A 14137-nucleotide genomic window follows, 5' to 3' on the forward strand; every position below is an offset into this window, starting at 1 on the left:
CAGGTTCCCAGTTTTGGAGAGATCAAGGGAGGGTCAGACTCAGATCCAGCATTCCTTCCAAAGACCTTTGTCCTTGAAGGATGAAGTGTGACTTCTGGAGTGAGGGAGGAGGGAGAGGAAATGGATGGAACTTTGGGATAGCTCGGTTCCACCCCCTCTGGCTATAGATGGAGAAAGAAAGGTCCAGGGAGAGGAGATAATGTGGTAAGGTCAAATGTTGGTGCCAAGTGCCAGGTCTTTAGAGGGCATTAGCTGTCCCAGGACTTAAGAGCGAGGTGGCAGGTACTTTCACGTGTCTGTGATCTCAGTTTCCAAGGCTAGAGGGGCTTGTGTATAGAAGGGGTTGCTTCCAGAGCTCAGGGGAGGGAGGCGAGGCTAAAATAAGGTGGGGTGGAGGATTGTGGGACTTTAGGACCCTCCACCCGCTCCAGCAACGCGTGGGGCGTCAGGAGAAAGGGCGTGTGGGCAGGTGGGGTCCTGCGGGGGCCCACGGAGCCCGACCGGGGCGGGGTGAGTCACATTCCGCCCGCTCCCATTGTGCGGCCCGGCAGCGGCGGCGGCGGCGCGGAGCGCGAGGAGGTGGAGCCGCGGGCTTCGGGCTCCGGCGCCTGCGTCCGCCAGGCCGAGCTTTGCGCGCCCGCCGGGAGGCCGGAGCGGAGCCCGGCGGCCGCGCCCAGGAGCCGGCGGGGAGGGACATGGGGCGCAGTGACCCGCTTGGGCCCTGCAAGCTGCAGAACCCCGAGGTACCGTGGGGCGAGGCGCAGCCTCCCCGGGACTGGGAGGGGGCGGCGGGCTGTCCCGGGCGTGGCTGGGCCTGGGAGCGGGGCGCACGGGCCCAGGCGCGGGAACCCCAGCCCCAAGCGGCTGTGGCCGTCAGCGCTAGGACCCTGACCCCGCCTTCCCCCTTCCCCTCCAGGGCTGCCCTCTAGGCCTCTGCAGCGCCCCCTTCTCATCCCGGGCCCCGGTTTCTTCCTGAGCGAGAGCCCCCAAAGCTGCTCCCCCCCGCCATGGCTAACGGAGTGATCCCGCCGCCCGGGGGCGCCTCCCCTCTCCCCCAGGTGACTGATGCGCGCTGGGGTGGTGGTGGTGGGGGGGAGATGGGAGGGACACTGGGGTGGGGCTGAGTGTCCTCCGGCTGACCCTGGGATGCCCTCCCCCCACTTCACATCCAGGAGTGGAGCTGGGCTGCTGATATGGAGAAAGGGGAGTCTCCCGTGTTTTTCACACACACACCCGTCCTCCCGAGCCCTGGGAACATGCAGAGGGTGTCTGGGCTGCTGACCCAGGCCTGGGCTCACGGGGAGAGGGAAGCAGTAGAGCTGCTGGTTTTCTTAGCCCCCAAGTAGGGCATGGAGTTACTTAAGGTGAGTGCATGGGGTATTGCTGAACTGAAGTCCTCAGAAGAGGCTGTCTGGGCCTGCAGGTCCGGGTGCCCTTGGAAGAGCCCCCCCTGGGTCCAGACGTCGAGGAGGACGATGATGACTTGGGCAAGACCTTGGCTGTGAGCAGGTTTGGGGACCTCATCAGCAAGCCTCCGGCCTGGGACGCTGAGAAGCCCAGCCGCAGCTACAGCGAGCGGGACTTTGAGTGTGGGTAGTTTGGGGGCCCCTCCGTGTGGCCGGCCTGCCTTCATCACCATCACCATCACTTCGTTCACCTCCGGCTTGATCACCAGTGCCATCTTGGCTGGACTTTGTGCTGGGCCACCATGCCTGTTAAGTCATCCTGTCGACCTCCTTCTATTGCCTGTTCACAGGCCAGGAGAGTTGTAGGGAGATGGGTCCAAGGCCTCTCTCAATGACCTTCATCTTCCCCTTTGGTGGTGTTCTCTCCTGTGTCCCCCATCTTATTGCCCCTCAGCTCCTCTTCCTTGTCACATCATGCCTCCCCTCCCTCTTCATGACTTTGCCCCTCCACCACTCCTGCCTTCATTCTACCAGACCTCACCAATGCCAGGAGCATGGACACAGGTGTGGGGTGGGGGTGGGCAGAGAGAGACTGGCCTGGCAGAAAGATTAGAGTAGTCTTGTTTGAAGCATTGAACTAAAATAAGGCAGTGTTCCCCTTGGATGGGGAGAGCCTGTTCTTCTGTGGGAGCCTCAACTGGCTCTCTTGCGCCCCCAGTTCACCGGCACACATCCCACCATACCCACCATCCGCTCTCGGCTCGCCTGCCTCCACCTCACAAGTTGAGACGACTGCCCCCCACCTCTTCCCGGCACACCAAGAGGAAGAAGAAGGAGAAAACCTCTGCTCCTCCCTCAGAGGGGACCCCTCCTATCCAGGAGGAGGGAGGAGCTGGAGCAGAGGAGGAAGAAGAAGAGGAAGAGGAGGGGGAATCTGAGACAGAACCTGTGGAGCCTCCACCTTCAGGGCCCCCACAGAAAGCAAAGGTAGGGGCCTGCCTGTAGAGGAGGGGCTCATGGGCGGGGTCCAGGTGCAGAGGGGACACAGGAGGTTACAGGTGTGGGAGAGGGCTGGGCAGGAAGTCAGGCAGAGGCCTAGGCATGTCCATGTTTCCGTAGTTCTCCATTGGCAGCGATGAGGATGACAGCCCTGGCCTCTCTGGCAGGGCCTCCTGCACCAAGCCTCTGCCCTCAGTGGGCCCACGTTCTGAACAGAGCCCCCAGCACTCCATCAGGTACTGTCCCCAGGCCCCATTTGGTGAGCAGGGGAGACCGAGGCATCCTTGTCCATCCATGAGGTTTACAAGGGGTTGGAGAGAACAAGAGGGGAGGGGAGGGGGAGAAACAGAACCAAGAGGCGAAGAGTTTTTCAGGACCAATATGTCAGAGGAAAGAGGTTGGGGTACAGGAGGAAGGAGGAGGGTCAGTGAGGGGGAGGGATGGCATGGTAGAAAGAGGAGGCCTGTGTCTTGTGCCCCCTGGCTGGGCGAAGGTGTGGGAGCCCACTAGCCTGGTTATCTCCCCATCTTTCCCTGTCTAGTCCAAGACTGCATGTTTCCTCCTTAGCTCTCCCAGCCCACGGGCCCGGGCTTCCCGAATTGGTGCAGAGAAGAGTCGGCCCTGGAGTCCATCCGCCAGCTATGACCTGAGGGAGCGGCTGTGCCCGGGCAGTGCCTTGGGCAACCCTGGTGGCACAGAGCAGCGGGTGCCTACTGATGAAGCCGAGGCCCAGATGCTGGGCTCTGCAGACCTGGATGACATGAAGAGTGAGTGAGACCCAGTGGCAGCCCTATGGCCCACAGACTCCCAACCTTCTAGGGACCCTGAAAATCCCCACATTTTTCCCCATCCAGGGCCCAGTCCCTTCTGCAGTGTCTCCGTCTTTGGAATGAGGCAGTGGCAGGGAGCTCATTACCTCACCAAACCACCCCTGTCACAGCTGAGATTTCCCTTTTGACACCTCAGGTTCTGTCCTCTGAGTCACTGTGGTGTAAGGTAGCCCTCTCTCCTACGTGGTGTTTGAGGACATCATTGTAGCCTCTTCTCAGTAAACTTTCTATCCCGAGCTCTTCATTCTTTCTCACTGGCTCCCACACCGCTAGGCCCCTGCTTCCCCCTGGGCCAAAGTCACAGCTGCCCTCAATCCATCTCACCACCTTGGCTGTGATCTCTGCACATTCCTTCCATTTTATCAGTGCCCTGGCTTCAGTGCCACCTGTCATCACCCCACAGGGCTCTGTGCCCAGGCCAGGGGCATCATTGGTCCCGCCCTCCTGATCCTCAGAACTACAGAGTGTGGGTGGGAGGGGGCCGGGGAGGGGAGGGCTTTGAGCTCAGTACGTCATGGAAAGTTGCCAGGGCCTGAGGATAGGGACAGGAACAATCCGATGGCAGCAGCAGCAGTGGAATGGGGGGGGGGGAGGTGGTGGTCATGGGGAGGGCGTGTTTACAGGCCCAGGGTGGAGGTTGGTGGCAGCTGGGAGCAGATTTGGGGACGTGGGGAATCAGGGTCAGTAGGCTTCATCACCTCCAGCTTTGTGGACAAAGACCATTCTTACCTGGACTCTCTTGGGAGAGCCAGGATTCTGAGAGGGAGCAGAGCCCGAGACCTTGATTCCTAGTGGAATGACAAGCCCGCTGGGTGAGGCCATGGAGCCCAATGGGGTACTGAGCTCCAGGGACACCGAGAGCCAGGATCCCGAGAGGGATCTAGCCCCCAGCCCTTGTGACTTGGTGGCCTCAGAAGACATAGAGATGTTTGTGCTGGATTTGGAGGACTATGGCCTGTGGGAGTCTGACAGGGGCAAGCTGAGCACCATGACAGGGACACCGGCTTGTGAGTAACTGGGCAGCTGGCCTCTCCCTAAGAGCTGGCCTGGGTGCGGGCCGGTGGGAGGAGGGGCCAGCAACCCTGCCTGAGTCTGGGGCATGGAACAGTTGGAGATTTGGTTGGTCATACAGCCCCACTGGGAATGGTCCATGGCTGGAGTTAACAAGTCCAGCTGGGGCTGTGAATGGAGTTGGGATCTGTCTTTTTGTTAGGACGCCATCCCCTAAGTGCCTTCAGTGCCCTTATCCACCCTGGGGCTGTGGTCCAGGTGCTCTCCAAGTAGACTGGTTGGACAGAACAAGGAGCTGGGGTCATGACCTGAGGCCTCAAGCTGGACCCCTGAGATCCCTAACCCTGTGTATCTGTATGCACAGGTCACCGGCTGGAGGACAACCCTGGAGTTCGGCGACACTTAGTAAAGAAGCCATCTCGGATGCAGGGAGGGAGGAGCAGCCCCAGTGGCCTGGCCCCCATCCTGCGCAGGAAGAAGAAAAAGAAGAAGTTGGACCGGAGACCTCATGAAGTACTGGATCCCAAGGGCGTGGGCCTGCAGCTTTGAGCCTTCTTCTCCCTCTTCCCCTCCCTTGCCAGCCCTGTGCCAGCCTGTCCTGCCCCTGAAGCTTCGGGGCCCTTACCTTGGTACTTGCACCCCAGGTGTTTGTGGAACTGAATGAGCTGATGCTGGACCGCAGCCAAGAACCTCACTGGCGGGAGACGGCCCGCTGGATCAAGTTTGAGGAAGATGTGGAGGAGGAAACGGAGCGCTGGGGCAAGCCCCACGTTGCCTCCCTTTCTTTCCGAAGCCTTCTGGAACTCAGGAGGACCATAGCCCAGGGTAGGGGGTCCTCAGTTGTGGCCTGGGGCTACCTGCCTTCCCCATGTCCAGAGAGCTTAGCCTGTGCCAGGCTACCCAGGGTTCTGGAGGGCTAGGCCTAGGCTACCATTTTGGGGCTGTGGGCCCCAGTGTCTGAGCAGCCCGTCATATACTCTGAGAGGCAGGGCTGGCATGGGCTCCTTGGTACATAGTGAGTCTTAATTAAGTTCCCCATCTGGAAATTAACTGGTGACTCACCTTCCTTGGTGAAGAGCAGCCTGCTTGCTCATGTCCACCCCTTCCCCTGTCTGCATGGACTGTGAGTGTGCGGGGTGCACTGGCTGTGGGTCTCCTCTAGTCTCTGCACCTGCCCTCCGGAGCAAGGCAGGGGCTCCTGTGGGACAGGATGACGCTGCTCTTACTGTGTCCTAGGAGCGGCCCTCTTGGACCTGGAACAAACCACTCTCCCAGGCATCGCACACCTTGTGGTAGAGACCATGATCGTATCTGACCAGATCCGGCCAGAGGACAGGGCCAGTGTCCTGAGGACCTTGCTGCTGAAGCACAGGTGGGTACCTGGTGCCTGGAAGGGTCTGTGTGCTTTAGCTCACCTTCCAGAGGTACAGACTCTGCGGTGTGGCTCTCCCTCAGCCTCCACTTGAATACAGAAGGTGACTAGGATCTGGAGGCCCAGATCCTGTCATGTCTCCATGACTTCCAGCTGCCACGAGCCTCTCCTCCTAACCCACCTTATTCTTCCTCTAGCCATCCCAATGATGACAAGGACAGTGGCTTCTTCCCCCGGAACCCATCGAGCTCCAGTGTGAACTCAGTCCTGGGGAACCATCACCCCACTCCTAACCATGGCCCCGATGGTCCCGTACCAACCATAGCTGATGACCTTGGAGAGCCAGCCCCACTTTGGCCCCATGACCCTGATGCCAAGGAGGTCAGTGGCCTTGCTGTGACCTGAGCCTGAGAGGACATCCGGTTTGAGTAGAGGTCTCCCGTGGTTTTGTTGAGTGTGGAGGGGAACGGGAAGGTTGGATGGCTGGCTCCATGCTAGGCCTGCATGGAGGGGAATGGGAAGGTTGGATGGCTGGCTCCATGGTAGGCCTGCAGGGCAGCAGTGTGTGATGGGTGTGTGCTGGATGCTGTGTTTCCAGGACAGGCACAGGATTTCAGTGCAAAAAGAGAAAGCTGGGGTGGTGTTGTGTTTAGAGGATGGGGTACAGATCCTGATCCAGGGCTGGAACAGAGGGTGGGAGGGCCTGCCATGGCCTCCGGTCTGGGTCCCAGCCCTATTCCAGTTCTGCGTCCTCAGAAGCCCCTCCACATGCCCGGGGGAGATGGTCACCGGGGGAAAAGCCTGAAGCTGCTGGAGAAGATCCCTGAAGATGCGGAAGCCACCGTTGTGCTTGTGGGTGAGAAGGGCTGGGTGCTGGAGGCAGCTTCCGCAGAGCGCGGGTCCCCCTGTGGCCAGTTGCCGGGGCCAGCCGGCAGCGAACCTGGATTCCTGAAATAGGGGGCAGGGACTAGGAAAAAATAGAAGAGAGACAAACAGATGGGGTTCGGGAGGACTACAGCCCAAGTCAGCAGTCCAAGAAGACTGTGAGCTTAAGACTGCCGCCTCGTTTATTTCCAAATCAAGGCTTGTATACTTTCTCTAAACCAGGGAACTGCCAGGAGTTACATTCATATGGTAAATCTGGGAACTGTTGGGGGTTACATTCTTGCAAAGTGTTAAATCTCAGATCAGAGAAGCAGGACAAGGCCAAAAACCAAGAAAGCAATAAATCAAAGAGATCAGAAAGTTCACAATACAGACAATGTAGCTTCAGAAGTTCCTAGGCATGGCACCGGCTGGCTTCTTAGTGTGGTTATCTTACGCTGATGTGCAGATTCAAGGGACAGCCTGGCTCCACACTCTGGCTCCCAACAGCCAGCTCATCTCCAGCTCTGGCTGGAGGCTGCGATCCCTAATCCCTCCTTCCCCGTTCCCTGCCTGCTTCCCCATCCAGCTCTTCGCCATCTTGATGACTGTAGTTTAAGTGGCACCACTGCAAGACTTAGACAAAAAGCAACCTTTAATGACCGCTTTGAATTGCCATCTATTGGTGAATTGTAGTAAGCATATAAACACACAACGTGAATAGAACCCTCAATGGACTGAGGTTTCTCAGTGCAGTACACGGCCTGTGTGTCAACACCCTCCAGGACCCCTTCACCCAGCGTCCTCTTCTGTCTTCTTCCCCAGGCTGCGTGCCTTTCTTGGAGCAGCCAGCAGCAGCCTTCGTGCGGCTGAGCGAGGCTGTGCTCTTGGAGTCTGTGCTCGAGGTCCCCGTGCCTGTCCGCTTCCTCTTTGTGATGCTGGGGCCCAGCCACACCAGCACCGACTATCATGAACTGGGGCGCTCCATTGCCACGCTGATGTCTGACAAGGTGGGCCTTGTCAGCTGGGCCTGCTTGTTCCCCGGCCTTCCCACTGCCTACAGTGGTTCCCCTGAATGCAAAGATGGCAGAGGCCCTCTCAAATAGGGGAATAGGACTGGAGGAGCTGTTGGCCCACGATAGAAATGGAAACCCTGGGCCAGGCCTTGGGAAGCTGGCTGGTGCCACAGGGGAGAAGCAACCGAGACCCCAGAATCGTTCTGCAGGCCCCGACTACGTGGCGTAGTACCACTTTAGTGGAAATGTCTCGAAGCCCTGAGGGGAAGGGAGGAAACGTGGGCAGGTCAGGGCAGTGGCCACCTGCTGGCCTGCAGAGTCGTGTGTTGGTATTTTGATAACTGATACTGCTGGATGGCCCTGGGATGGGAGTCGAGGCTGACTGTCCACCCTGCCTTAGCACTGTCACCCCACACTGCCTCTCTCGAGTCTTCCCAGCCTCCCTCGGCTTGTCCCCCAGCCCATGCCCTCCTTTTCTTACTAGCTGTTTCACGAAGCTGCCTACCAGGCCGATGACCGCCAGGATCTGCTGGGCGCCATCAGCGAGTTCCTGGATGGCAGCATTGTGATTCCCCCATCTGAGGTGGAAGGCCGAGACCTGCTGCGCTCCGTGGCTGCCTTCCAGCGCGAGCTTCTGAGGAAGAGGCGGGAACGGGAGCAGACCAAAGTGGAGATGACCACACGGGGGGGCTATGTGGCCCCTGGAAAAGGTCAGATCCACTGGGGCTGAGTCTTCCTGATACACACACTCTCCTATCCTGAGGCCTGAAGCCGTGACACCAGCCTTGTCTTGACTCCTTTGAGTCCTTTGTGCTGCATTGACTTCCTGTCTCAGAACCCCAAGTCCCAGGCTGCCTGGGGGGATGGGAAAGGGGGGTGAGAGTGGGGCTGAGCTTGGAGCCTCCCGGCAGGAGGGAATGGTCTGTCCAGCAGTCCCTTGCTCCCCACAGAGCTTGCTTTGGAGATGGGGGGCTCGGAGGCAGCACCTGAAGATGACCCCCTGCTGCGGACAGGCTCGGTGTTTGGGGGGCTCATCCGGGATGTGAAACGACGGTACCCGCACTACCCCAGTGACCTGCGGGATGCCCTGCATTCCCAGTGTGTGGCCGCTGTGCTTTTCATCTACTTTGCTGCCCTCAGTCCTGCCATCACTTTCGGGGGGCTGCTAGGTGAGGGCAGGGGAGAGGTGGGGCTCCTGCGATCACTTTGGGGGCCCAGCATTAGGAAATCTTAGGGATCTGCTGGGTCTGGGGGCTTTATGTAGTGTTGTATGTCTGTAATGTCAGCATTCAGGGGGCTGAAATTCCAGGTCAGCCTAGAACTCAGGTCTACACAGTGAGACTGTGCTTCAGAAACCAGAAGCAAACACAAAACAAGTGAGAAGGTTAGGAGGGGTGTGGGGAGGGGGGATCCTGTCTTTACCTTGGGGCTGGGTGGAAGGGACTGATAAGAAGGAGGATGCACAGGGGGCTTTGTCTCTCTGTTTCTGGGGAATGGGCTAAAGGAGAGAGTCAGGTAGAAAGCCAAGTTATCACCTTGCCCCCCACTGACCTCCCTGCCACAGGAGAGAAGACCGAGGGGCTGATGGGTGTGTCTGAGCTGATTGTGTCCACTGCTGTCCTTGGCGTCCTCTTCTCCTTGTTGGGGGCCCAGCCGCTTCTTGTGGTTGGCTTTTCTGGGCCTCTGCTCGTCTTTGAAGAAGCTTTCTTCAAGGTGATGCCTGCCTTTCTCCCCCTCCTCAGTCCTCCCCACGTCCTCAGCCGTGTGTCCAAGCCCGCCTCCCTTGGTGTCCATCCCCTGCCTGTCTCTTGGGGCACTGATATTAAGAGCAGATTCCATCTAGGTAATCATTCTCCTGCTGCTTCTAGTTCTGCAGAGCCCAGGACCTGGAGTACCTCACTGGCAGAGTGTGGGTTGGCCTCTGGCTGGTGGTTTTCGTCCTGGCCTTGGTGGCCGCCGAGGGCAGCTTCCTTGTCCGCTACATCTCTCCATTCACCCAAGAGATCTTTGCCTTTCTCATCTCACTCATTTTCATCTATGAGACCTTCCACAAACTCTACAAGGTAGTGATCCCAAAAGTCAGGTGGGAGTGTCTCAGGCAGCGGGGAGGTATGGAGTGCTAGGGGCGAGGGACAGGAAGATGGGCTTCACTGGGTTTGGGTTTGGGCTCAGGGCTCTGCTGGGTAAAGTCTGAGCTGAAGGAGAGGGAGCGAAGCCCAGAGCAGGTTCTGGACTTGCACAGGCGTGTGATGGAGTAGGTAGCACCTAAGAGTCGGTGTGTCTTGGAATTGTGTGTGTGTGTGTGTATATATATATAAGGGAGAGGGAGAAGGAGAGGGAAAGGGAAAGGAGGAGGGAAAAGAGAAGAAGGGTAGAGAGGGAAGAGGGATGTAGCTGGAGGTGTTAGTCGCATTACTGTACTGTTCTGGTGGGGGCCTCCCTCTTCCTCTCCGGGTGAGTGAGGTGGCCTTGCTTTCCATTCACAGGTGTTCACAGAGCACCCTCTGCTGCCATTCTACCCCCCGGAGAGGGCTCTGGAGGCTGGCCTGGACCTGAACAGCAGCGCTCTGCCCCCCACGGATGGACCTCCTGGCCCACGGAACCAGCCCAATACAGCCCTGCTGTCCCTCATCCTCATGCTGGGGACCTTCCTCATCGCCTTCTTCCTGCGAAAGTTCAGGAACAGCCGCTTCCTAGGTGGCAAGGTGAGTGGCTGCCAGGGGTGGAGCCACTCCAAACCTGCAGTCCCCGTCCAGCTTGGCTCCTGAAGGAGGCTGTACCTCTCTCCCTCTCAGGCCAACCAGGTCTGCCAGCCCTGCCACCCACCACTCGCCTCCTCCTTGGGTGTCTTCGTTCTGGTTGGCCATAGTTCATTCAAGCCAGGAATGCCTGCCAGGCAGAGCTGGAATCTGGGACTGGGGCCTAGGGAGACAGGTTAGGGGCCATCTGGCTCCATCTTGGCCGCGGGAAGGGACCAGGGGAGTCTGCTGAGCTTCATTGAACATCTGCTTCCTCCCTGGCCTCCCCCTCTTCAGGCTCGTCGCATCATCGGGGATTTTGGCATCCCCATCTCCATTCTGGTCATGGTCCTGGTAGACTACTCCATTACAGACACCTACACGCAGGTGAGGGAGCCTGGCCTCTGAGGAGTTGGTGCTCACCCGGGGTCCAGATTCGGGTTGCAACCTGGCTCTCATTAGGGGAGGCCACCTGTTGGAGGGTGAGACTGGGGCTCTGGGAGCTGCTGTGAAGTCCAGTCAAGGGCATTGGAGCCGTGGGTGACCCCAAGAGAGGAATCCGACAGAGCAGGTGTGAGCTGGGGTGGGATGACAGCTTTGACACCGGTTTAGGAATAAGCTGTTTTATTTCCCTGCCCTGTACTTGACCCCTGGAGGGACAGTGACTTTGAGGAATGCAAGACAAGTCCTCTGCCTCCTATTCCCCTAGAAGTCTGGTCCTGTGGAGTCAGCTCGGAGGGAGCTCCCCCATAGGCCTTCAGCATGCGAGGCCCTGGGCAGAAGCAGGGTAGCCGTCAGGTGGCCCTGACGGCTGTCTTCCTGTGTGCCCTGCAGAAGCTGACAGTGCCCACAGGGCTCTCCGTGACCTCCCCTCATAAGCGCACCTGGTTCATTCCACCTCTGGGCAGTGCCCGCCCTTTTCCACCCTGGATGATGGTGGCAGCTGCCGTCCCCGCCCTTCTCGTCCTCATCCTGATATTCATGGAGACTCAGATCACTGCGTGAGAGCCCTGGTGGTGCAGGGGGTCAAGAGGGAGAGGAGGGTCAGGGCTAGCTCTGTGGCTGTGTTTTAGGGTTAAGGAGGGAATATCTATCAGTCAGGGGTGCTGGGTGGGTGGCAGCTGTGGTAGGCCTTGAGGAGCTGAAAGGGGTGAGGAGGTAGGGGGAGCTGGAGCAGTGGGACCGGGGCAGGGGTGAAGCATGAGGGTCTAGGCATAGTTTCCTTGTGAGGAAATGGCACGATGCCCATCCGTCTCCACCATGGTTTGCAAGGTGGCACTTGACAGTCCTCAGAACGCTGGCGGGGTGTTTTCACACCCAGAGACGCTCCCATGTATCTCATTTTGGTTAAACCAAAATAACATGGTGAGAACTGACAGCTGGCTTTTGTGGTGCTTCTAAATAGTCACAGTATGAGGATTTGGCTCAGATTTGCTGCAATGTGAGAACTTCAATTTGGGAACGAAAGAAGAAGCTGGCAGGTCCGGGAAGAGGACCCCACCCCCATCCGTGTGCGCCCGTGCTGTGCCCGCGGCACGCCTGCCCGCCAGCCCCTCACTTCCTGTCCTCCGCAGGCTCATCGTCAGCCAGAAAGCGCGAAGGCTGCTCAAGGGCTCCGGCTTCCACCTTGACCTGTTGCTGATCGGCTCCCTGGGTGGCCTCTGCGGGCTCTTCGGGCTGCCGTGGCTCACCGCGGCCACCGTCCGCTCCGTCACCCACGTCAACGCTCTGACTGTGATGCGCACCGCCATAGCTCCAGGCGACAAGCCCCAGATCCAGGAGGTGCGCGAGCAGCGGGTCACTGGGGTGCTCATCGCCTGCCTCGTGGGTGAGTTGGGGGTGACTTGCCTTCTCTGGGGCGCCCCCATGGCGGAAGCCTCCCTCTCTGAGGTCTGAGCTGCACCTGTTTCATGCTCATCCCTCCCACCAGCCTGGTGGCACTGTGTCAGCCATCTTCCCTGTCCTGAAACCCAGCTGGTCAGTCAGATGTATCATTCCCCCCCCCCACACTCCTGGCATCACCACCACACACACACACCAGGCCTGTCCTCTCAGGGGCCATCCAGGGCTCAGGCAGGTCCATGTCGCCTCCTCCAGGCTTGTCCATCGTCATGGGGGCCGTGCTGCGTCGGATCCCGCTGGCCGTGCTCTTTGGGATTTTCCTCTACATGGGGGTCACATCATTGTCTGGTATCCAGTTGTCCCAGCGTCTGTTGCTTATCCTCATGCCAGCAAAACACCATCCTGAGCAGCCGTATGTGACCAAGGTCAGGCCAGGGTGCATGAAGGTGGGGAGGAGGAGGAGAGTGCAGGAAGGTAGGGAGGTGGAGAAGGGGGTGCATGAGGGCAGGGAGGCGGGGGGGGGGGAGAGTGCAAGGAGATGGGGAGGTGGAGGAAGGGTTGAAGGGGGTCTCCAGAGACGAACAGGATCAGTAGATCAGGTGAGTCGGGAGTTAGAGCCACAGTCCCGGAGATGTGGGTGGGGCAGGCTGTGACTGCGGGTTGTGAGGCCTGCTGCCCCTCCCCTCAGGTGAAGACGTGGCGGATGCACCTGTTCACCTGCATCCAGCTGGGCTGCATTGCACTGCTCTGGGTGGTGAAGTCCACGGCAGCTTCGCTGGCCTTTCCCTTCCTGCTGCTGCTCACGGTGCCTCTGAGGCGGTGCCTTCTGCCTCGGCTCTTCCAGGACAGGGAGCTGCAGGCGGTAAGGGGTGGCAGGAGTAAGGTGGAGTTGCAGTCTCTGCATGGCTGTCTTGGTGTGTGTGACCCTAGGCAGGTCACCTAGCCTTGTGAAATCTTATTTTCGTCTCTCTTCTGGGGCTGGTAATAGTTTTGTAATTCGTCGGACTGCTGGGAGGAGTACGTAGTAATATGGGTGAAGCACTTTGACCGCTACAAGGGCCAGCACAACACAGTCATGAACAGCTGTGCTACTTGTGCCCCAAACAAAAGCACCTAGCTGGTGGCATGGTGGCTAGAGGAAAGGGCGTCTTTTTGCGATTCATCCACACTTGGATATGGTATACAGAGACACTGCAGGAACGGCAAGTGGCCCTAGGAAAGACCTCCAGTGGTTGCTACCGTTATTCACAGGATTAGGAGGGGGTGGATGACTGAAGATTTTTGGCATGGGAAATGCTTTCACTTGGGGTCCTTGCCGGCAGTGAGGCCCAGGGCAGGACTGGGAGCAGGAAGGGCTCTTTGAGGACATGGAGACGGGAGGGGACGAGTCCTGCCCCAACCCTGTGCTCTGTTCTGCAGCTAGACTCGGAAGATGCACAGCCAAACTTCGATGAGGATGGCCAGGATGAGTACAACGAGCTTCACATGCCTGTGTGACCCCCGGAGACCCCACCTTAGTGACTGATGGACCCCAGGACCAGGGCCAGGAGCTCAACCATAACCCAGGGATGTGTCCGGAGCTACTGCTCATGCTGAGCCCGTGGCCTCCCTGACCTTGGGTTGGGCCCTTCACACACCAGACGACACAGGCTTTGAGTTCATTATAACCACACTCCTTGTCTTGTGTCTGCCTCACTTTCTTGGTTCCATCTCTGATTTCTCAGGACCTCCTGGCCCTTCTGGAATTGGAAGAATTGGAGGAATTTTATTATCAGGGTCACTAAAACCAGGAGAGGTTTGAGGCCAGGAGAGTCCTTGGAGAGAGGGGAGAAGAATCCATACTATACAAGGTCAAAGCTAGGTCTTATTCTCCTCCCTTCTACCTCCTCCAGTGCTAGAGCAGCAGGAGCTCAAGGTCTGCCCAAGGTCATTGAAATCAAGAGGGGGAAGAGTGGGGAGAGGCAAGGGAAGCACTCGTTTCACTTTAGCCACTAGAGAAATCAGTGCACCTTCTATGGCTTGTGGGGTTACAGAAGGGAGGAAAAATGTTTATCTTTTC

The 14137-nt window shown here is 58.5% G+C and overlaps 1 protein-coding gene across 2 annotated transcripts; it reads left to right on the forward strand.

The window, feature by feature from the left end:
* Positions 1–522: 522 nt before the first annotated feature.
* Positions 523–13750, forward strand: Slc4a3 (solute carrier family 4 member 3). Of its 2 annotated transcripts, none has more exons than XM_090354895.1 (23): positions 523–743; positions 917–1058; positions 1424–1589; positions 2125–2393; positions 2526–2641; positions 2973–3172; positions 4611–4759; positions 4891–5071; positions 5483–5618; positions 5816–5999; positions 6309–6474; positions 7308–7492; positions 7983–8208; positions 8449–8667; positions 9063–9211; positions 9367–9561; positions 9985–10203; positions 10534–10623; positions 11071–11237; positions 11811–12064; positions 12334–12503; positions 12767–12940; positions 13498–13750. In XM_090354895.1, exons 2-23 carry the CDS (start codon positions 1008–1010, stop codon positions 13573–13575), a joined length of 3744 nt encoding a protein of 1247 aa, XP_090211021.1. In that variant the 5' UTR covers positions 523–743; positions 917–1007; the 3' UTR covers positions 13576–13750. The 2 variants fall into 2 exon arrangements, with proteins under 2 accessions (XP_090211021.1, XP_090211022.1); XM_090354896.1 differs by having other exon boundaries at positions 524–743; positions 6375–6474.
* Positions 13751–14137: the final 387 nt, after the last annotated feature.

Source organism: Megascapheus bottae, chromosome 21, assembly GCF_031878675.1.
Source record: "Megascapheus bottae isolate mThoBot1 chromosome 21, mThoBot2.hap1, whole genome shotgun sequence".
NCBI lineage: Eukaryota > Metazoa > Chordata > Mammalia > Rodentia > Geomyidae > Megascapheus > Megascapheus bottae.

Excerpts from the sequence above, each read along its gene's own strand:
- Slc4a3 (XM_090354895.1), top strand. The coding sequence starts at position 1,008 with ATGGCTAACGGAGTGATCCCGCCGCCCGGGGGCGCCTCCCCTCTCCCC. Across the intron at positions 1,059-1,423 it reads GCGCCTCCCCTCTCCCCCAG|GTCCGGGTGCCCTTGGAAGA; the intron begins GTGACTGATGCG and ends CTGGGCCTGCAG. Across the intron at positions 9,562-9,984 it reads CCTTCCACAAACTCTACAAG|GTGTTCACAGAGCACCCTCT; the intron begins GTAGTGATCCCA and ends TTCCATTCACAG.